Genomic DNA, 24,439 nt, shown 5'->3' with positions numbered 1-24,439 from the left:
TCCGCAACTGCGCAACCGCGCCGGCGCGGGAGCTTTGACAAGAGTGCGGCGGAGGTTTCGGTTAAGCCGCGCGGCCAAACAGAGGCAAGCAACGTGCGCGCGTGCGCTAGCGCCGGCGGTGGCGGTGGCGGCAGCAACGAGGAACTCACCAGCCCGCCACAGTAGATAAACGTACTCCGCGCGCGTCGCTCGCCACGCGCGCTTCTCGGCCACCACTCGCGCGCTCAGCTAGGCCGACACCACGCTTCCCCTCACCGGGCTTCAGCCTGTGCGCGTGTGTCACTGGTGGATCGCTGACCCTGGGAGCGTTCTTGTGCGCTAGCTGCTTCCAAGTGGAGTGACAGTAGTTCGCGAACTCGATCACTAGTCTGTGAGTCGGCGCAACTCTAGAGTGGACTTGCCCCCTACAGTTGCGTTCATCGAAAGACCTCTGCGGGTGACGGCAGTCAATTGTTGTCTACTGTCCCTCCTCTGATTGCCCATGGCTGACCAAGGCTTCTGTGGTTCTTCGTCCGGTGACATCGTTAAGCAGGGCTACCTGTTCGTCAAGAGGCCACCAAGGAAGCGCTTCGACATGCTTAGGGTGAGTTCACGCTGTACTGGTCCTAGTGTGTAACTCGTCTATTTGTTCGGCGTGGCGCTTAGCGAACGCACCTGGACACCTGTCGGGTCTCTACCACGAGTTTTGATGCTGCTCGGGTGTGCCATGAAATGCAATAGAACTTTACGCATGTTTTCGTGGAAGTTCGTGCAATCTCTGTGCGCATCACTAGAAATTCGTAAGCTGTCGCTAATAAAAGCGCTAAACCTATAATATTAGTAGTATCAAAAGCTACGTTTTTATTGATGACAATTTGCTGAAAAGATGTGGTATATGCATGTCAGTATGTGCACATGCTGCGAAGCAGTTATGTTCGAAGTCAATATAGCAACGAATTTGAAACGACTTTGCGAACTTATAAAGGTGACTGTGCCATAGACTGAATAAAAAGAAAATTAGAATAGATGACACAGCAGAATGGTAGAAGCAAGGTCGTAAGACAAAACAGAAAAAAAGGAAGTTATGTTTAGTGGGGATGTAAAAAGAATGGCAGGAGTTTTATAATTAAAGTAAAGATAACATACATGCCTTATGTAGGAAAAATTTTTTAGGACAATGTATGAGTGAGTGCAAAAGCAAGCGCAATTAATCATACGACTAAGCTCGTGTAATTACATGCGCTTGTGTATGTATGAATAGGTCGTGTCCATGCGTGTGTGTGTTTGTGCATGCGTACACTTACAGATAGGTTCAAGTTTCTTGCTGGCCCCTGGATCTCTTGTGTGCCCGAAACTTACCTTCGTGACCTGGAGCAGAGACGTCAGATGCATTGTGCGCGTTTCAGTTAGTAGTTGCGTGCCAGATGCCACAGACTGTACGCCGTAAACCAGCTTGCGCCCTTAAGGGTGATTTGCGTGTGTATAACTAACGCCCTACAATAAGGATGTTTTAATTTGTCAACACACCTCTATTGTAGAGTGTTAGCTATAGACAAGGCGAGCATCCTCGAGGGTGCAAACTGCATGGTTTACGGTGTAGGATAACATGCGCGGCCGCTTTGGTTTGACTGAAACATTTTTAAGCTTCAAACGGCAATACATTTTGATCCTGTCAACACAAATATTGACGGGGAAAGGGAGAAAAAGTTTAACGAACAAGATTGTTCTAAATTATCGTGTGAATGCGTCTTAGGCAAAGCCTTTCACCAACAGCAAACTACTTCACATCAAAGCACGCAGATGTAAGGCAACGATACATTCCGTAGTGGGGCCTTGCTTTTTCTGGAGGAATAGAGAAAAACAAAAGATGCCTGTTTGGACACAAAGCAGTTTCTTTGCGATCCGTTCGTTAACTGACAGTCTATTCCACAAACTTCGCGTACACGCACTTTTGTTTTGTGGGAACCAAATCCATTCAAGCCTATTAGAATGGTATGTGGCAGAATAGCAGATTTGGCTTGCGCTAACAGTATGAGCGGGACTTACTTTTTTGCAAACCGAGGCACAAGGTTGAGTCGGCAGATCTTAGGTATTAATGAAGAGGGATGTGTTGTGATTTTGAAAGGATTTTTCACGGGTGCGGATACCCACTGCACACTTAGCAAGTCGGTTGTTCGCATTACATCAGAGCTTTTGTCGCGAAAGGGACCACCAAAAAGGAAGCGCTCTTGGTCGGAGTGTGCGAATAGTGAAGTTCAGAATCGAACCGATGACCTCGAATTGAATTCTATTTGAATGGTAAGGCGAACATATTCAAAACTGCCTAATTTAGAATTCTGCAGAATATCGTTTGAAATAAATATTCATAAGCCTCAAGGAACCGATGAACTATTTATCACGGCATAGGCCTTATCACCAAAGGCAGGTAGGCATCAGTGTTGAATGGCGTATCTTCAAGAACAATTTACGCAAACTCAATGCTTGCGTGTGCTCTTATTCTTGTGATTGCGTTCAGAAATTACCCATATAGAGATCAATGCAAGAACTGGCTGATGCTATGCAGCTGAAGAAGAGTGAAAACTCACTTAGCCTAACACAGTAATAGAAATACATAATTTCATCAATGGACGTTCCTTGGTGATGTACGTATTTCTAAGAAAATTTCAGAACAAAATAAATATATCACCTTCAAACGTTTCAACATACCACTGTACAAACGCTAACCATACCACTGTTCTCGGGGTGATGATAGTGCAGTGATCACACTTTCGCTTCGGCGACACCTAAAGTTTAAGCAGAAGTGCCCTCATCCATGGTCCATAAAGCGTCTATAGTTCTGTACAAGCTTTGACTGCATGCACCTTTGTGATTAAGTTATATATATATATATATATATATATATATATATATATATATATATATATATATATATATATATATATATATATATATATATATATATAAATACCTCGTTGTTCTAGCGTTTCGTTATTTTGGGGTATTCCTCTAGGCGCTTATTAGTAAAATAAAATCCGTATTTCGAGTATGCTCTATTCGTTAGAGAAACCATTAGAAGGTTGTTTGATTCATTATTCGAAATTCTCGAATAATCGCACACCCGTAGCTCTTTGCGACCACGCAAAACACCAGATAGCAGTCATTGATGCACCAAAACATGCTCCGGCTAATCTATACCATATCCATGAGCCAGTGTTGGTTGTTTTTATGCAGAAGATAGAGATGATGTACGTATACACAAAGACGGGAAGATTAACCAGAGGGAGCTCTGATAGGTGACAATGCCCATAAGAAAGAGGGTAACGTGATATAAAGGTAAGGCGTAAAATGATATTAAAAACGGAACGACGAAGGTGAACCGCATATACCAATAAGGTTCGTAGGTGTCGGTTTCAGTTTCTTGTATATGTAGGCCCGCGTACTTGAATAACCTGAACAGTGCACGTAAAACTAACCTAGGGGGGAATGGTCGGGCTTTCGTTGAAAGCGCTGACACGTTTGTGACTTCCGTTATCCTCCTCTTTTGCGTCCTCTGGCCACGCGGGGTACCGCATTTCAGTTTCGATCAGGCGCCTCTCATATATAGCTTCATTTACATGAGCTGAAAGTGTAGTAACAGTGGTTGGAATGAATAGTCTTCCACATTAAAAGAATCGTGGGATTGCCTCTAGGATGTTAGTGAACATTTCTTTGACTATAGTTGCACCTCTTGAATGCGCGCAAAGGAATCGCTTTTCAGGGGCTCGTAAGCGTTAATGTTATATGCCACCGTAGATGGCGCAAGTTGTACGTTGAGGGACAGTGTAAAAGAGATAAAAATAGTTAAATTTGGACAACTGTATAACATGCATCGTCACCCAGACTCACTGAAGTAAATGCGGATGCAGTCGTAGTGATCTATGAAGGAATGTTCTTAGTGAAGGTAAATTTAGGTCTGCTGCTAAATACACTTACAAATCGCGGAAGACGAAATCGAATGCCTTGCCACGGTGGTCTAGCGCTAAGGTACTCGGCTGCTGACGCGCAGGTCGCGGGATTAAATCCCGGTGGCAGCGGCTGCATTTTCGATTGAGGAGGAAATGCTGTATGCTCGTGTGCTCACATTTGAGTGCACGTTAAAGAACTCCAGGTAATCGAAATTTCCGGAGCACTTCACTACGGTGTCTTTCATAATCATTTGGTGGTTTCGGGACGTTAAACCCAATAAATCAATCAATCAAGACAAACTCGACCAAATACGTGCTATCTCAGAAAACTATAGCAGGGTTGAGTGAATTCAAGTTCCTAAATGCGCTTCGTATCCTTTTTAGTCAGCCAAGGGTCGCACTTTTTTCCATTCCGAACCAAGAAGCGCGTTTACACAATGCACCAAAGCCTATCGAACTTCGATCGCTGGTGTAACATTAACACAATGCCGCATTGTTTTCTCATGCAGTTGTAGAGTGGAGTGAGGTAACTGGACTATATTTTCTCATTCTAATCGCGAATTACTCAGACAACTGTTGTAAAACTCAACGAATTGAAAGTACTAGTAATAGTATCACATTCAGAGGAGCTTGTTGGAATACTGGCGTGCGTTGCTTTTGCAATGCTTAGAAGAAAAAGAAGAAAGAAACACCAACTTGAAGACGTAAAAAATCATGGAAAATCAAAAGAACAGTAGGCTGTTTTTACTGTCCTTTTATTTAGTCTTGTGTTTTTATCTGTGTTTTTGTGTTTTTTACCAATTTTTCATTAGGACTGAAAATGTGTCGAACATCATAGAGAGATGTTTTTTTTGCTGATATTCACTTAAGCAAATGTGTAGCTTTTTTTTCTTCTTCCTTACGTTCTAGCGCCACTGGCAGAAATGACAAGATGCGCGCCTAACACGCAACATTGGGAAGCACTATTTATTATGATCGGTGTTAGAAAAAGAAGAAAAAAAAAACACTGATCACTTACGCTCATAAATCAGGGCTTCGAACAGCGCGCAGTACGCACCGAATACGTTATTCACGCTTGCTGGAGCGCGTATGAAAGCGTCTCGAAATTTTTTCTGGTCGGTCAGTGGCGGTTTCCTTCAACCCCTCAGGATATGTATGTCACATATAGTCCCGCTAATTGAAATGATCACAGGAGGGGCTCCAGAGGAGAATTTTTGTTTGTTAAGCTTCCGTTTTATAGCTTTTCTGTGAGTACGTTCATCGGGGTTTAGAGCCTATATTGATGGTCCAATGAAATCAATGTGGAAATTTCAGTAGTTTCGTGCCTCCTTTGTAGCGGTTGCAAAAACTTGAAGGATGCTTGAGCTTCGCCTTAAATAGTAGAACACGAAAGCGTAAAGGGGTCTCGCGGGCATCGCCTTTTCCGTCGTAAACCTGGCTTCGGTTCCCGATAAATGCCTCGACCGTGCCGCAAAGAAAGGAACGTCCGTGTGCGTAACATTGGCCGTTTCGAACTATCCTAGATTGCGCCTTCTAAAAGTAAAGTCAGGGAATGATCTCCACGCCTTAATTATTCCTTTTTGCAAACTATTCCTTGTGTAAACTATCTACGTGTCCGCAGGGTGTCATGTATACGTGCAGCTGCACACTTTGTGTGGAGCTGGTACTCGTTGCATAATTCACATGTAATGACACATGGTCCGACTCTAGGATTTTACCGCGCAATAAACAGGCAACCTCGACCACGTGCGCCTGCCGACCGGCACCTTGTGTGAAAGCTTGACCACGGAGTCGATAAGTTTACATTCCTTAAGTAGTACTATTTTTTTTAGATTGACGTTCTTATGCCGTTTTTTTTTTAAGAGGCAATGTGTAGCACTGGCATGGCTACGTGTAGAACCCGATTGTCACGCAGAAGGGCTGCGCGTGATTTTCACTGGCACCAAAATTTGTTTGTATTTTTTCCCACCTACCTCAAATTCGAGCGCACGAACAATGCCGATTTTTCGCTCTGAACCAACGACGCTGAAGCAGACACCGGAATATCGGCGAAACAAGCTCTTTAACGGCATCGCGTAAGTTAACTATATAGCCGTCTATACCAAATGAAGCATGCCCCGCATTACGCACGTCCGTCACGTGAAGTTCAATCTGTTTTCATTTCTAAAGATATAAGACATAGAGCTGAGTGTATTGGTCACCTAAGCTGTCGTAGGCCCGTGTGCTCAGATTTGGGTGCACGTTAAAGAACCCTAGTTGGTCAAAATTCTGGAGTCCTCCACTACGGCGTCTCTCATAATCATATGGTGGTTTTGGGACGTTAAACCCCACAAATCAATCAATTGGTCGCCTAAGCCTTCGTAGATCTGCGCATAATCAAAATACGAAGACGTACGAGGCTACAAGTAGGAATCATGAATTTACAGCTAACGAACATGTATGCGAAAATTGATATCTGCACCATGCATACGCAAAAAAAAATACTGCATCTCATGCGCATCCAGGAGGGAAACTACCTCAACAGCATACGACCAACACCAGTGATAAAGTAAACCGCATAAAATGCTGACATGAATGAACCGCGCATCACTCCGTACTTGCCACCTCATTCGTCTTCTCATTGTGCACTCGTGTGGCAAAATTTTGTCGAAGATAGTGACATCAAGAATGACTCACTTCGATAAACAAACAAACTTTACGCACATCTTTCCCCTCGTTTTCGGCGTTTCTTTTTCTCCGAGATTATTATCCGAGGTGGATTAGTGGACACGGCGTTGTGATGCTAAGCACGTGGTCGGCAGTTGATTCCGAGACACGGCTGTTGAATTTAGACGAGGGAAGCGCTGCAAGTTCCGCTTATAATAAATGGATTTGGGATTCTCTTTTTTTTGTCGCAGCGCTTGTAGAATTTTCCAGTGGCTAGTCGCGTTTTTTTTGCTTATGTTCATTTTTCCAGCAAACGTAGTCATTTTGGTGATCATACTCACTAATAGCGCGCTTGTCGATCGCTATTGGCCCGCTTGGCGATAACCGTGAGTATTCTAGTCTTGAAGTCAAACATTCAGCCGGAGAAGTCAGAAAGTAACGTTAATCATGCACTGGTAAATATCCATTCAGCCGAATGTAGACTCTTGGAAGAAATATTAAAAATTAAATTGGTGCTTTCGTCCATAGTTGCGCACGCTTTGCGCATAAATAAAAGCGATTACTTAAAACTCTCCTTCGTATTTCAGAGACATTTGTTATAATCGGAAATGTTTCCAAGAATGGTAAAATATAACAAATTTCCGCTTTTTTGGGCTTCTTAACAACAGTTGCGCAGCTTTTTTGCACGAATTGCCCTCTTTTGCACTCTTTTTGCACTCTTTTTGGAAGAGTACTTTCTCGTCCGTTATTTCACTCTCTTTTCCAGAGTAAACCACCTCTTCTTGAGGCAGAGTACAGTGATTCCCCCGAACGGGCCAAAGAACTCCACCTCAACAGAGTAGCATAACGCTGCCCGAAGCAGAATAGCAATGCCCCACCAAAGAAAGTAACAGTACGCATCACGAAAAAAAAAAAAAGGCAGAACTTGAGCCGAAATCGGGCTTTTTGGTTGTTCATGACGGATTTCCGCGTGCGCGGATTGTAAGAATAGCTTAATACGAACACTACGAAAAAGAATATTGTGAAAAAAAAACACAATGAAGTGAGATTCGAACCTTCAACTTCTAGACGTACTACACATTGCTAGCCTACAACACTATCCACTACACCACACTCACTTTTTTTTTCGTTAATGTATGACATTATCACCAGTAAAGTACACAGAACATACTTCATCAGAAGTCAGGCAAACACACACTCACTTTTTTTGTCTTTATTTGCCACTATACACCGCATTGACAGACGGCAATCGGGCGTTTTTTTCTTTATGTCATAAGTAATTTTGGTGACATATCTGCAATTTATTGTTTAGACGCATAGATTTGAGTGTCTCTGCGCTTCTCAAAACCAGCCGGACTGTAGCCAACGTGTTTAGTGTGTTTGTTTGGTGCTTCGTGAGATCAGAACGTCTATCCTACATGCTTTTTACAGTAAATGAAGAATATTAGCAACCAATTATATGAACATCATTTTCACTGACTCGCTAAGTTGTTAGTCATTTCTGCGTACGAAATATCGCACTTCTGAAGTGTACACTAAACAATTTAGTTTTTTTTCACCTCCTTGGAGATATTTTTGGTCATTCTTGTTCACCATCTACGACTAAAGCCACAATACTTGACTGTAGCCGTACCGTACAGTGGGCTTACGGCGCCATCGCCCATGTGTGATGGTCGTAGCAAAAAACATGATTAATATGAGGACAATATGATAGGCCTCTGCCTTGAGTTTCGATCGTGACCTATTGAATGAGATAGTATTCGCGTATTTCACTACGCATATCCAAAGCTACAAACGTAAATATTGAGAGTTCCAAATGCCTTCCAGTGCGCTGAAATTCACTGGCGCGCGCTCTGGAAATTCACTGGAAATGCTGGTCTATTGTTAATCGTCTCTAACGCCTCAACAAACTAATGCAGCACGTTTTACTGCATATATGTGTAGTTATTAGGTAGGGCTAATCACTCGCGGTGCACCGATGAATCTAAATGTAATAAAGGACCGGAGTATTATGGCATTTTACTCTCTCATGTCTGAAGAGTATATGGTCATTTCACTCTCTGAAAGAGCAGAAGAGTAGAAAGCTGTTTCACTCTCTCGTTTCATACAGAGTGAAAATAGATTTCACTCTATCTGATGTTTTGTGAGAGTAGAACAACACCTTGATAAGTAACTTGGCCTTTTTACTCCTGAGATACCCTCCGCAGTTTTTAGAGTGTATTCACAGGTAGAGACAGAACTAGTGCGAACTATTAAGTGTCATAGTTGTTACTTCACTGTGTTTGACAAAAAAAGCGCGCTTCTTTAGCAAACGGGGACTTAGCCACGAGTGAAGGGACCTTCGTCCACTCGGTAACTACAATGCAATCGTTCCGGTGCACGCCCAACACGTATAATTCTCCCCCACCGCGAGATCAGGGCGCGTGCGCACGGGCATCTACCCCCGGTGGGGAAAGTACGCGTGGGAGGCATATTCCTGGCTCCTCCCTTCTCTCTTGTTGTTCTCCTTCCTTCCTTCTTTCCTTCCTTCCTCCTCTCTTTCTTTCCTTCTTTCTTTTTCTTTCTTTCTTTCTTCCTTCCTTCCTAAAGACACGCTGATATTTCACCCGAGATTGGCGTACCGACAGCGGTAAGTAGTGTATACATAGATCGCCGTTTACACGTTTACGGATGTGCGCTTTCGTAGCTCAGTGGTTAACGCCACGCGCTGTGGAGCGAGGATTCTGTTGCGTGAGCGGAAATTCAGAAAAAAAAAAATGCTTCAGATACGTCCTTAGCATTTTTCTGAATCGTTTCCGTGACTTCTATAAAAAAAATGCATATACATATATGAAACATTACGGCGATGGCAAAAAACAGTCGAGAGTGTCCATATAATTGCTACAGGTATAATATGCTATCGTAGATCTGATATGAATAGCGATTTGGCGAAAGGAGCTCCACTGTATCGATGCCGGAAAATACATGTTATTAATTAGCCACGTCACTGATTAGTTCTTCAATATGCCGCACACAGCGATCAACGTTGCTAGTTTGCGGCGTTGTAGAAATATGAAGTATTCAGTTAGTGAGCTGACGGACGCAGACTTAGCGTTCACAAAAATGTTATTCATTAGAATAAAGCACTACTGGATGTAGTACTTTACCCAGTGCCCGGCCAATGACGAGTAGTTCTCACGAAATAAAAAAGAAAAGCTTTAAGCATTAGGCCCTATATACGAGAGAATTCACGAAATACGCCCCGTCGCGGTGGTCTAGTGGCTAAGGTACTCGGCTGCTGACCCGCACGTCGCGGGTTCGAATCCCGGCTGCGGCGGCTGCATTTCCGATGGAGGCGGAAATGTTGTAGGCCCGTGTACTCAGATTTGGGTGCACGTTAAAGAACCCCAGGTGGTCGAAATTTCCGGAGCCCTCCACTGCGGCGTCTCTCATAATCATATGGTGGTTTTGGGACGTTAAACCCCACATATCAATCAATTCACGAAATACTTCAGTAGCAAGTCCTGCTTGACCGTCTTTATTAAAAAAAAACACGCAAATACCTTCAACGGAATAGCTAATAGCAAGCGATAGTTTCAATATTTTGATTAAATGGTGACACGGGAACTTCGGCAGAGTGCTTTCTTTAAGGAGAAAGTAAACTGAATATTTGATGGTAGTTAGTTTTCCAGACTGTCCTTTTCATTGTATTATTATTAAGCTCCGGCACCTATGCACTTCAGCATCTTCCGCTGTCCCCCCCCCCCCCAATCCTTTTTCCCTTTCTCTATCCGTTCCTCTTTACATCAGCGCTGAGTATCTAACTTGGACGTAGTAGGTCGGAGCGGCCCTTCATAATTTCCCTCATTATGAATCTTCATCTCGACAAAACCCGAGGAGAATAGCGGCATGAACGCTTGTCCGCAAGCATTACTTGGCCGTATATACTGTGCCGTACGCCGTGACGGGCTACAGAAATAAGCGTTATTTACTCTCCTGAACCAAGCAGTATATAGTAAATCACTTTCGCGGCTTCCCCCAACGACCATCACCGCCGCCGCCACAGCCATCACTCTACTATTTAGTGTTTATGTTGCGGCTCAATAATGTGATGAAAAATATTCTATATATATAGTTAACTGTAGTGTCAGCAAAAATGCATGCTTTAAAGTGGGATAAACTAAGCGTCGCCTTTTGTCAAAACAGTTGCGCGTGATTACACGGGCAATACATTACGTCCTCCATGCATCGGTGGCAGCTTTGCTCGCATTTCCGAAGCCAGAGTAGGGGGCGCACTGAAAAAATGCATTGGGCATATCGCAAAGAAGTTTTGCGGTATGATAAGGGACTAAAAAACAGAAGTATATATATATATATATATATATATATATATATATATATATATATATATATATATATATATATATATATATATATATATATATATATATATATATATATATATATATATATATATATATATATATATATTGAAAGACGCAGGCAGACTAGGTACGGCGAGCAGGCAGGGCGAGCAGAAGCGTTTATTCTGCGATGTCTGGCTCGGCTCAGAACCACACCAAGAGAGAGAACGATGATGATGGGTATGTGCAAGTGAGAACGATCAAATGCTTGGAATGTGCTTACAATTTCCCCCCCCCTCTGCGAAGCGGCCAACCTGGCCGCCAGTCAGAGATCGGCCGAACGAGTAACAAAAGGCTTCATGCGTGAGACGTGAACTATCTCCGTGCTGCGCAGACGGCGGTCAGTGACAGACTGAAGCGGGGTGACGAGGTAGTTAACCGGAGATGTCTGTCGTACAACGGTGTATGGGCCAACATACCGGTGAAGAAATTTCTCGCAAAGGCCCGACGCTCGAACCGGGGTCCATAGTAAAACCTTATCGCCAGCATTAAAGGCCACGTCGCGTCGTTTTTTATCACAGCGATGTTTTCTCTCCTTTTGGGTTGCTTCCGTGTTTTTGCGAGCAATTTCACGGCATTGTGTGACTCGGGCTGCGAACTCTTCTGGGAGCGAGGTACTGCTTGGAGCCGGTGCAAAGAAAAATGCCGTGTCGAAGACCGAGGAGGCAGATCGGCCGTACACGAGAAAAAACGGGCTGTAGCCAGTTGATCGTTGTACCGCAGTATTGTATGCGAAGGTGACAAACGGTAAAATGTTATCCCAATTTTTGTGGTCAGGATGCAAGTACATCGATATCATGTCAGAGAGTGTTCGGTGGAAGCGCTCGGTAAGGCCATTCGTTTGCGGATGGTATGTAGAAGTGGTTTTATGCACTGTATTGCACGCCTGCAGGACTTCATCCAGGACCTTGGAAAGGAAGGCTTTGCCACGGTCACTCAAAAGGACGCGAGGGGCTCCGTGGCGCAAGACGATGGAGTTCAGGAAAAAATTGGCGATTTCTGTGGCGGTAGCAGAATGAAGAGGTGAAGTCTCGGCGTATCTTGTTTGATGGTCGACTGCAGTGACGATCCAACGGTGACCGGAAGGTGTCAACGGCAAAGGACCATACAAGTCTATTCCGACAAATTCGAATGGTGTGGTGGGACAGGGAAGAGGCTGAAGGAAACCAGCAGGCGGGGATGTGGATCGCTTGCGGTGCTGACACAACGCGCACGAGCCCACGTATTTGGCCACCGTTGTGGACAAGCCAGGCCAGAAGCAGCGCGTCTTGATGCGATCGTAGGTCTTGTGGAAGCCTAGATGACCGGCAGCAATATCATCGTGGAATGCTTCCAAAACTCGAAGACGAAGGCAGCGGGGAAGAACTGGCACCCACTTGTTACCGGTGGGATGGTAAATGTAGCGCTTAAGCACACCGTCCTGAAGGCGAAATTGTCGAAGCTGGCGTCGCAAGCGGCTGTTGGGTGGTTTAGTGACACCGCGAAGGCGATCAATGAAAGACCGACAGTAGGAATCTGCCAGCTGAAGTGAACGTAAATCGGAGTTCGAAGATAGCTGCATTGGATCCAGCGATGCGAGCGATACGTGTTGTGAGGCAAGCTGGGTGTCAGAGTCATTCGAACGCGATGCGGTGGACGTATTGTCACGAGAGAGCGAAAGTGGGCACCGGGACAGCGCGTCGGCATCATGATGACATTTGCCAGACTTGTACGTAACTGTAAAGTCGTACTCTTGTAAGCGCAGTATCCAGCGCGCAAGACGTCCCGACATATTCTTCATTGATGAAAGCCAACAGAGTGCGTGGTGGTCGGTGATGATGGTGAAGTGCCGACCGTAGAGATACGGGCGGAATTTCTGTATCGACCATACGATAGCCAAGCACTCCTGCTCCGTGATGGTGTAATTCCGCTCAGCTGTTGACAGAGTCCGGCTAGCGTAGGCCACAACCTGCTCTTTAGAGGTGGAATCACGCTGCAGAAGGACTGCTCCAATGCCTTGTGCGCTTGCGTCAGTATGGAGTATGGTAGGCGCTCTCTCATCGAAGTGGCGCAGCACTGGTCCGGAAGTCAGGCGTTCTTTCAAAATTTCAAATGCAGATTCGCAGTCGTTGGACCATGAGAAAGGAGCACCAGTGGCCAATAACTTATTTAGCGGAGCCGCTAAGGTAGCAAAGTTGCGTATAAAGCGACGAAAATAGGACGCGAGACCAAGAAAGCTGCGCAACGTCTTTTGGTTGGACGGTCGAGGGAACTGTAGCACAGCTGCGATCTTCTCGGGATCTGGTTGGATTCCGTCTTTGGAAACGACGTGACCGAGGACTTTGATGCTTTTGCTGGCAAATGTACACTTCTTTGTATTTATCTGAAGGCCAGCCTTGGAGAGACATTGTAGCACCTCGTCTAATCGTTGAAGATGTTGGGCAAAGGTACTTGAAAAAACAACGATATCATCTAAGTAACAGAGGCAGGTCTTCCATTTTAGGCCACGAAGAACAGTATCAATCATTCGCTCAAACGTGGCTGGAGCGTTGCACAAGCCGAATGGCATTACATTAAATTCATAAAGGCCGTCCGGTGTGGCAAATGCAGTTTTTTCTTTGTCAGCCTCGTTCATGGGGATTTGCCAGTAACCTGATCGTAAGTCAAGGCTCGAAAAATAGTTCGCCCCTTGCAGTGTGTCTAAAGCGTCATCAATTCTAGGCATAGGATATACGTCCTTGCGTGTGATCTTATTTAATGCGCGGTAGTCAATGCAAAAACGAACAGAGCCATCCTTCTTTTTAACTAAAACGACTGGAGATGCCCAGGAACTCGAAGAAGGTCGTATTATATTTCGCGATAGCATCTCGTTCACTTCTTTTTCAATTATTTCTCTCTCTGATTGCGAAACCCGATATGGGCGACGGCGTATCACACGAGAACCGTCGGTTTCAATGCGATGTACAGCCGCGGAAGTCTGACTCAGTGTTGTGGTACAGCTATCAAAGCAGGCTTTGTGCTTAGCCAAAAGGGCCAATAGTGCTTCAGACTGTTTTGGTGTGAGGTCTGAACCAATGACAGGTCGAAAAGGGAAAGAACGTGAACCTGGAGCTGGTACTGGTGACGAAGACGGGCAGAGTGTCGCGATGGAGGTCAATGGAGAGAAGTCAATCTTTGCCACTGTCATTCCCTTGGGCAGCAGCACAGATTCTGCAGTTGTGTTAGAAACGGGCAGAAAAGCGCAGCCAGAGGAAAACCGGAGGAGGCAAGAGGCGACGAGAATTCCACGGGAGGTGCAGCGAAACGAAGGAGCCACAAGTGCATCACCGTCGGTTACTTGGGTAGATGCGACAGCTATCACGTGTTCGTGACCAGGGTGCAGGACGCAGTCTTCAACAATGACCAAGTTGGAGATCGAGGGTGATGAAACTGGAATGGGCGCATCCGTTGTATCCGTTATGTGAATGACGTTCTCTTTAAAGGATATAACAGCGGAAGCAGAATGCAGAAAGTCCCAACCAAGGATAAGTTCATGAATGCACGTGGGCAACACAATCATCTCGATGTGGTGACGTATACCATCAATAGAAACACGAGCCGTACACTGTCCGTCAGGTTGAATCAGCACGTTATTTGCCCCACGCAACACAGGTCCCACATAGGGCGTTCTGACTTTACGGAGGCGCGAGCACAAGTCACTACGCAAAACAGAAGTGGTTGCACCGGTGTCAACGAGAGCTTGCACAGGAATACCTTCAATAGTCACTGACAACATATTAGCTGGGCGAACAGGAGGTATTTTTGTTGGTCGACGGGACGCAGTTTTCCCTCCAAAAACTGCAATCCTTAGTTTTCCGAAGATTGGTCAACAGGACGGGAGATGATTGGACGAAGTGGCGATGCGGAGCGGCGATAGGGCGATGGAGAGCGTCGTCTGGAGGAGCGGTATTCCTGATGTTGACGAGGGGACACTGGAGGAGACGGAGACCGGTACTGCGCGGACGGGTAGGTGTCTGGAGCATAAAGATCTGGTCTTCGGAACCGGTCTCGTTCGAACTCAGCATAGCCTCGTCGTTCCTCTTGCTGGCGGCGACGGCAGTAACGAGAAATGTGGCCTCGTATACCGCAGTAAAAGCAAACAGGACGGGATTGACGCCACTGAGGATACAAGGGTGCAGCAGTCATTCCACCTCGCATAGCAGCCAAATGGCTACTAGCAGTATCCGTAGAGCTAGATGCCCCGGGAGCAGGCGGAATCGCAGCGATCTCCGCATATGTGGGCATTACCGTTTGAACAACCGGTGCTGCCGGTGTCGACCTGGGCGTCACATCGGCGTATGTGGGCATCGGGCGTGCTGGCGGAGCGACCGGGGATGTCGGTGTCGCCATTGCCGCTAACTCCTGCTTAACAAGATTCCGCAGGTCGAATGGTGGAGACGGAGCGGAGGCGACAGTGGACCGCTGCTGTTCAAGGTCTCGAAGTTCTTCCCGGATAATTGTGCGGATAAGGGTTTTTAATTCAGAGGGAGGCATCAGGCGTGGATCACTGTCTTGTTGAAGCCGAAGGGACTGCAACTGGTCAAGGCGTTGGCATGTCGAAATGACATCGTTAACCGTAGCGGGATTGCCAACAGCCAAGGCGTTGAATGCGATTGGGCCGATTCCTTTAAGGATGTGGCGAACGCGCTCATCTTCCGTCATGTCTTTATTCGCACGGCGACAGAGGGCCAAAACATCCTCGATATACGAAGTGTACGACTCATGTGCCAGTTGTAGACGCACAGCCAGCTTCTGTTTCGCGGCTTCGGAACGACCCGATGAGCATCCGAATATTTGTCGCAGTTTGTTGGCAAAGGTCGACCAATCAACGAAGTCAGTTTCGTGATTAAAATACCAGGTTTTGGCTACGCTGGTCAAATAGAAAGGAAGGTAGCTCAGTTTCTCTGCTTCGGTCCATCGATTGGCTGAACCCACACGGTTGTAAAGGTCAAGCCATTCCTCGACGTCGTCACCGCGAAGACCCGCGAACACGGGCGGTTCGCGCTGAGGGCTGGTGACAGTAGATGAAGAGCGGGCAGCCGCCGGCGTAGGGGCTGTAGCGTTAGGGCTAGGCGTTAGGTCCGATGTCTGCATACCTGTGTGGGTGGCTGGGTGCAATCGGCGACCAGATCGGAGCTCCAGGTGGGAAATGAACGTAGGAGGACGTCGGGATCTTACCCCGCACCTCCACCACTCTGAAAGACGCAGGCAGACTAGGTACGGCGAGCAGGCAGGGCGAGCAGAAGCGTTTATTCTGCGATGTCTGGCTCGGCTCAGAACCACACCAAGAGAGAGAACGATGATGATGGGTATGTGCAAGTGAGAACGATGATGATGGGTATGTGCAAGTGAGAACGATCAAATGCTTGGAATGTGCTTACAATATATATATATATATATATATATATGTGCGTGTGTGTGTGTGTGTGATCTAACAGACAATAATGCCAAGGAATGTATAGGGGAAGCTATTAGAGCCATGTAAAGTAACGCGTTCGATGCCGAGTTGTTTGGAGGTCGTAGGTTCGATTCCTGCTCACGACAAGTTATTTTTTCACCCACTTTTCTTCCTTCTTATTTTCTTTACATTGGTTCTAATAACTTCCCCTTTACACTCCTTGGTATTATTCTCTGTTAGTTAGATCTCATTATTGTATCAAAACACGGGAAAACGAGCCCTTAGGTGTACACTTCTTTCCCATATATATATATATATATATATATATATATATATATATATATATATATATATATATATATATTATAAGATTCAAAAAGCGAGCCTGCCCAGCCATTGACTCGCGTCGGTCATGTGACCTAACGCACCAGAGGGCTTTCAGTCGTCCGGGAGACGCTGCAGGGCACGCCGTGTAGACGCGAGGGTGTGTTCGTAGTTTGTTGCGGAGCTGACTCGTCCCTTGGCTGCAGCTCCCAGTTTTGTTTTTTTTTACCTCTCAGCCTTCATTTCCGGCTTTGGCGCACGTCGACGCACAGAGACCAGACGTTAACCGAACGCCCGAGTCACCCTCCCCTCCCCCTGAACCCCTATTACTTTTTGAGAGATGGGTGGTATTGCGTCGCGAAAACGAGAGAACGGAGGGTGACCGGTCTCGACATGCCTTGTAGCTTGATAATTTTCGTTAAAAAAAAACTTTCCCTAATCTCAGTTTTGCATTTAGTCGTGGAGATACTTTTCGTTGTGATATACGTGTCACGCGTTTCCTGTCAGGCAAGGTCCAGCCGGAACAATTTAAAGTGACAGGCGAGGGACCCACATTTAATTGTCGTTGTTCAAGCGTGCCGTCGTGCACACGCGAGCGAAAATGCGGCCGAGCACGCAAGTCTTTGACAGCGACGTGCGCATGCGGTAAGCGTCTGTCCCTTGCGCCTAAAAAAATCCTTCAGAAAGGATTGCAAACAAATGATTGAAGTTATAAAATGCGGAGACATACAACGACAGGCTTACTACGAAAGGCATTCCTAAAGTATATCGAGCTAACAAGGCGCCTAGCACCAAATCAGACGAATAAGGCGTCATGCATGGAGCACTTCTGCATCATCTTAGTCGACATTTCTTGATAAGAGCATGGGCTATAGCGTACCGTGATCCTTATGATATGTCATTTACTCAAGTGCCCTTAAAATTTTCTCAAAGCTTATGCATTGGGCTCGCGTGTTTCGAACAATGTGAACGATGATGAGAAGTTTTAAAGAAGTGCATTCTCCATTTCGCTGCCGTTCTCGACAACCCAAGAGCGTTTGTGCACACGGGATGTTTTCAAATTACACATTGCTTGTATAGACTGCCCAGTGTTTGTGCACGCTCGTAATCTATTCCCATCGGTGACGGAGGCCTATAGAATCAAATAAGTTAGGTCACACTCCTCTGTAATGGAACTTCGTCGAAAGTTTGCCAGTAATGCTTTGTAATACCTATGCTTTATAGATGCACAAACAATAGTGCAAAGGTGGTCTATGGTTTTTGCTTATTTATATGCAGTAAAAACGCGTTTAAATTATGTTTTTTTTGCCAACCTGTGTAGTGATACGTAATATGAGAACTCTTCTTGCGTCTCTTATCGTAATAGGGGAGGGGAATGCGGCAAGCGAAATATTTAGCTCTGCTCTTATGTTTACTTCCGTCTGTGCCAAGTTCAAGTGACTGCATGAATTTTGTTAATCCGTTTATAGCTTTTAGTCCATCGCCCCCCGCATCTAAATATCTTCATTTTGGCATATAAATGAAGTTCTCATTCGACTGAATTCGTAATCGTTTTTTATAGCTCATTGATTTGCAGGTTGTTGGTGTCTTATACGTAGGCACACATTAGATAACCTTGGGCATGCAGCAACACGATGCGACCCGTGCATATGTTCACTTGGCATTTTCGGGCACTGCGATTTGTCCGAATCGACGGAACTACGAAGCGAGGGGTGACACACCATGCCAGAAATTAAAAGAAATGTGAAACTGCGTGCTGTTTTTTCAAGGCTCTGAAAGGTGGTGGCTGGGAAGCCCTACGGGAGACGCCACTCACTCTGTCCAGCAAAGGATGCGTGTTTGCAGTACAACAACAGCAACAACAATAACAACAACAACGACGACGACGACGACGACGATAACAACGACAACAACAACGACAACAACAACGACAACAACAACACATGTTTTAGGGACTTCAGAAGAGCCCCCTTCTGTCGAAGTAACGAAGCACTTTCATTTTCGTACCCTAATGGTATAATGTTTTTGTTGTGCTCTGTGCTGTAATGCCTGTGTTGGTTTATGAAGCCAAGTGACTGAGTTCGTCACTATAGTTCGATTGCTGATCTCTGCCCCCATCCCCCACCTTCGGCCCCTTCCCTCACCTCTACCCCCTTCCTCCAACTTGTGAGTGCGTGTGTGTGTGTGAGAGAGATACATACATACATACATACATACATACATACATACATACATACATACATACATACATACATACATACATACATACATACATACATACATACATACATACATACATACACACATACATACATACATACATACTATAGCCTATTAACCACTATTATGATTAATAATGCCGTAGTGGGTACTCAGCAGGTGTGCTTGCAGCAGTTACCCAACGAATGTTGAGAAGGGGCTCTGAAAGGCCGCTCTTCTAGCTTTCGCTGTGACTGTGCAACGCGTTCCGCGCAGACCTGACGTTTTATTTTGCTGTTGTTGCGTGTCTATTGTGGGCACGTGTTGGTAGGCGTAGTTGATGTGCGTGTGAGCAGTATTTTAGCCTTCGAAGCTGCAAGTCCCTTGGCTTTTTGTGCTAACGCAAATGGTAGCTGTCTGTTTTTGTTCATCCCTGACAAAACGTCGCGGATATTCTGCAGAAATACTGCAGAATTTTTGTAGAAGTTCTGCAGATATTCCACAGATATTCTGCAGGCATGCTGCATCCTGCGTGGCTACAAATGTTCTGCGAGCTTTCTGTAGAACGGGTGCATCAATTGCCTACTCGTGGGTGACAGGGCGTGACCGAAAATTTTTCAATTGTTTTCACGCATTCAGCATACAGGATGATTCATGATGTGCAGAATGTCTGCTGATAGTATGCAAGTTTTTTAGGGGTGAATCTCCTAAAGGCGTGGGTCTGTCCATTCCTTTATGTATGTAGACTTTATCGCCTATAGTTCCACCTTTGCCAACTGCCTACTACGCCCTTACAAACATCCCACTACGCTCCATCACCTATCCACCACTTCACCGACCATGAGGAAAATACTCTCGAGAAGTAGCCAATATGAGGTGCAAGGTGTACTTGTATCCAGGTACATGTTAAAGGAACATAGATTGTCCCACTGGGTTCATCCCATGTTTGTGCGTGGCGGCCTATAGTTCCACTTTCGCAAACTGCCCACTACTTTGTCCTTGCAAACTTCCGATTCGCCTTATCACCGATCCACCACTTGACCGACCATGAAGTCGTTATACTGAAGAGGAAACGGAAGCGACAAATAGCTACCAATTACGAATAGTAATATTTCTTATATAAATATATACATTGTTTGTCACGTCTTTGATGATGTAGTGGGCAGTATTCTTGGATGGTTCACGGTTTAGCGATGAAACTTTCCAGCGCTTCGCCCCACGCATCATCATTCACTCCGTAGATATGCTGTGATTTTTTTTTGTAAGAGAACAGTGCATCTTATCTGCCTGTTACCCTCAAGTGTGTATTTTTTAACAATAAAGTGTTTTATGCCGGCGTCCACGAGCGTTGAGTTTTTAGCTAACAGATCTTCATTGCTCCTTTAGGGTTTAATTAACAATGATGCTACGCTACTTATGTCACCGGAATGAAATATTGTGATAGTGAATGAAAATCAATTCGTGGGCTTTTTTATCTCAGGATTTTGTTCACGTGTTATTCATACAAAAACAAAAGAGTAAAATAAAACGTAAAAGATGGGTTAATGAAGGAAGAGAAGAATAATGTTGTAACTTTACGTTCCTATTGACAGTTGAATTGCATGCATTTTACTTAGTGCACAAGCTGCTGTTTGCAGTGTAATTAGCTATAATAATCGGCAGCGATGCATCTAGGCTCCGCTGTCTTTTCAATTCGCTTAAAATATGCGCCTTGTACACGAAACGCGTTGCGTTTGTGAACCACAAATACGGAGTCTGTGTGCGCCGCCTATTCTTGCTCTTCGATCGCGTGTTAGCACCATTTCTGCTGTCGCTTCTGAAATGCGTACTCCAACCTTTCCCGACGGAAAAAAAAAAAGAACAGCCACTACTTGGCAGGGACTCGCCAGTTCCTCGTTCTTGCATTCATATTCAAGCGTTCTCTATAGAAGATGAATTGCTTTTGCTGAGCAGTGTGTAATGCGTGGCTTCGGAGCTGCTGCCGTTTCACTGATCAATATCACAATTACTTTGAGCGTTGTATTGGCGCGTGCGCGCGGAAACTAGCCTGCAGCTCACCAGCAAAACGAATCAGAGCCAACATCCGCGTACATTTTTTTTCTCGCCGCTCTTCTTTCTCAGCAGCGTCACCGTCTTCAGATAATGATCCCTTAGCGTAAGTAGACGACTGAGATTCGAGTATTGAAAATTAAGAAGTCTTTACATGTGACTGATGCATTTCTAATCACACTGCCTTAGAACAAAATCATGCACTTGAAAGAAGAGAAAAAGTGAATACAAAAGAAAATAATCAGTATACTCGTTATTGTCTTCATGGCGCTCGAAATAAGCCATATTATCTTCCCATTTTTATTTGCATTTAGTGCCGTCCCGGTGCAGGAGCAGCTAAATGCTTCTCTGTGCTATTATATTTCTTACGCGTACGAGGGGAGCCGTGGTCTCTCTGACAGTAGCAAAAATGAGCGTAAAAGAAGACCCGACAACTGGACCGACAACTGCAAATATTCGTTTGACCTCTTTCGATACAAGCACGGTCGTAATAATAACAAATATAACTGTTGGAATTTAACGTTCCAAAATCACGATATGCTTTTGCGAGACGTCATAGTAGAAGGCAGGAAATTTGAACCGCAGGCTTCTTTAACGTGCACCTAAATGTACGCACACGTTGACTGTATGAACCAGTGGACAAGCGTGGCGGGTGCAAGCACTGTCGTGTTGGCATTTAGAAAAGGGCTACTAACCGTATTTAGGGACATGTGTGGACATGTGTCCATACTTCTGTTCTCCAATATTCTCCAACATAACAGCTCTGCTCAAGACGATGATTGAATGAAAAAAAAGAGGAATTTCGAGGGCTCGTTTTTTTTTGTTCTACACACCACAGTAATGAGAACAAACAGACCATAACGAGATAAATACTGGCCATGCCAGCTACAAGGGTCGACCACCGTCAGTGGCCAAAAAGTGGTACTTTTGCAACACCCAGGAGAAACTTAAACCTTTCATTAAAACTATATTGTGGTGGTACGTCGTCATACCTGAAGTTTCTGCCCGTAAAGTATGCTGTGCGCATAAAAGAGAGAGAGCGTAGTTTTGTTATTTTACCCTCTATTAGCACCGCTGCCCATCGTATCATGTACACGCACTGTAGGCTGAGCTTATTGTCTTGAAATTCAAATAAATGTTTTAACTAAGCCCCAAAGCGAACTCAAAAACGGCACTTTTGATATTCAGGTTATTCCAGAGCGATGTTTCAGTTTTGTGCTTTTCAGTAATGATTCATTAGTGCACTAATTAGCGTTTAGATGAAATAACAATTCAGTGTTATATACTTTATACATACAACACTCTGCATGGCCTGAAACAAAAAGTGCCCAATCTGTTACAGATGTGTTTTATGTCGAAGTGGGTAAGGCACTGCAGTGATGTATTGAGAAGCATTAGTTCGGGATATATTATTTATAGATATAGAGATATGGTAACTAAAGACCTGTTTAACTCGGAATTTATTGCACTGCATTTGATTAATTATTCTGCGTTGGGTCGCACAGAAAAATTTTTGTGTGTGTTTGTGAGTGTAGTGAGCCCGCTTTTATTGGGGCTATCAATATCGGCAAAAGTTGTCTAACATGGTAAACTCAAGTGAAGCCCAAGCATATAATTTTCGAGCTCACCAATAAATCGCGATGTCGCAATACTGTCATTTCTCCCTATCGGGACATTGAAAGTGAACATCATTTGTCTCATAACTTATTGCCTGCTCTGAAGTAGACCGCATGATATGTCAAGAGGAATCTTGCAAAACTGTCGCGAGCATCGTTGCAATTTTATGTAATCTGCAAATATCACATATCAAAATGTTCCACTTTTGATGCTTGAAAAATGAGAATAGGATATGATATGTTTGCGCAAAAGAAGTTACGATATGAGTTTCTGGCAAAGAGCTGCGGGTCTCTATACTTCGCTGATAGCTTTTTCAAACTTCAATTTTTACCAATTTCGTTCAGATTGATGTGATATGCGGGGTTTAACGTCCAAAAACCACCATATGATTATGAAAGACGCCGTTGTGGAAGGCTCCGGAAATTTCGACCACCTTGGGTTCTTTAACATGCACCCAAATCATAGCACTCGGGCCTACAGCATTTTCGCCTCCATCGAAAACGCAGCCACCGCAGCCGGGATTCGATCCCGCGAGCTGCGGGTCAGCAGCCGAGTACCTTATCCACTAGACCACCGCGGCGGGACAATTTTGTTCAGAGTGCACTTAGGTAGTTAAATTGAACTTATTCTTTTAACATTTCATGAATATTAAGTTGCTGAAACGCGCCGAACGTTTCTGAAATTGATAGATCATTTGCATAATGAATCGTTAGTTCGTGGCATTTGAAAGTTGGTGTTCAGCCTTGGGTTTCACTTCAAAAAAATTAAAAGCAAATGATGGAGGTGAGAAAGAGGATTGGAACAAAAGATGGAAAATAAGACAAAGAGAATCGATGCTGCGAAGAAGAGTGAATGAAACGCTGAAGAGCAGACTGTCATATAGACAGGGGTTCATAATTGAGTATAAGTGGAGAAACGTCCTGTACTGCGCCGAACACTAGCCGATTTTGCAGGCACATCAATGGCTCGATATGTAGCAGGCCAAGAGTTAGCACAGCCTTACTGGCACAGCTTCTCTTTACGTTAATACGTATCGGCCCGCGAAACTAAATCGGAGTAATAATCGCTATTTTTGGTGTGATGGACGCCCCGCCTTTGCGGCCAGCAATATAGTTAGATATGAGCGATAATCGCTTAGTGTATGTATAGGTATAAATTGTGTGTACAGCCGTGGCCACCTTTGTGTAGAGCACGCGAACAGCCAGTTTTTGATCTGCGGGGTGAAGCCTTGGGGCAGTATCAGGCTCTGACATGGTCAGCCTGACAACTAGGCCGTGCATGCTCCTGATACACCACTTCAGAGACCGAAACTGCCTCAAGGTTTCGGCTCGCTGAACAGACGTGGCCGCTGCTGTACCTGTAAAATATAGGCTGATTCGAGTTTTTTTTTTAATGAGCGTCCTTCATATTAATCTGAACGATATCTCGCGAAGGCGTGTTGACATGGGCACACACAGAGTAGCTCAAACAGTGCGGACGTGCCTCCTTCGTGTGTCTTTCGTATAATAATAATAATAATAATAATAATAATAATAATAATAATAATAATAATAATAATAATAATAATAATAATAATAATAATAATAATAATAATAATAATAATAATAATAATAATAATATTAATAATACCAATTATTATTATTATTATTATTATTATTATTATTATTATTATTATTATTATTATTATTATTATTATTATTATTATATAATAATAATAACGTCCCGAAACCACGATACGAATATGAGAGACGTTGTTGTGGAAGGCTCTGGAAATTTATATCACCTGGGGTTCTTCAACGTGCACGTAACTCTAAGCACACGGGCCTCTGGCATTTTCGCCTTCATCAAAAATGCGGCCGCCA

At 44.6% G+C, this 24,439-nt stretch overlaps 1 protein-coding gene across 1 annotated transcript in view; it reads left to right on the top strand.

Moving 5' to 3' along the window:
• Positions 1 to 66: 66 nt before the first annotated feature.
• The window catches only part of LOC119187779 (uncharacterized), a 353,057-nt gene continuing 328,684 nt past the window's right edge, over positions 67 to 24,439 (top strand). Inside the window, exon 1 of the mRNA XM_075881459.1 lies at positions 67 to 583. Coding sequence (XP_075737574.1) covers positions 482 to 583 — 102 coding nt within the window. The 5' untranslated portion in view covers positions 67 to 481. The remainder of the gene's footprint in view (positions 584 to 24,439) is intronic.

The sequence above is a fragment of the Rhipicephalus microplus genome, chromosome X (genome assembly GCF_043290135.1).
Source record: "Rhipicephalus microplus isolate Deutch F79 chromosome X, USDA_Rmic, whole genome shotgun sequence".
NCBI classification, from domain to species: Eukaryota; Metazoa; Arthropoda; class Arachnida; order Ixodida; family Ixodidae; genus Rhipicephalus; species Rhipicephalus microplus.
Note: the sequence above shows the minus strand (reverse complement) of the source record. Positions and strands in the feature narration are given on the sequence as shown.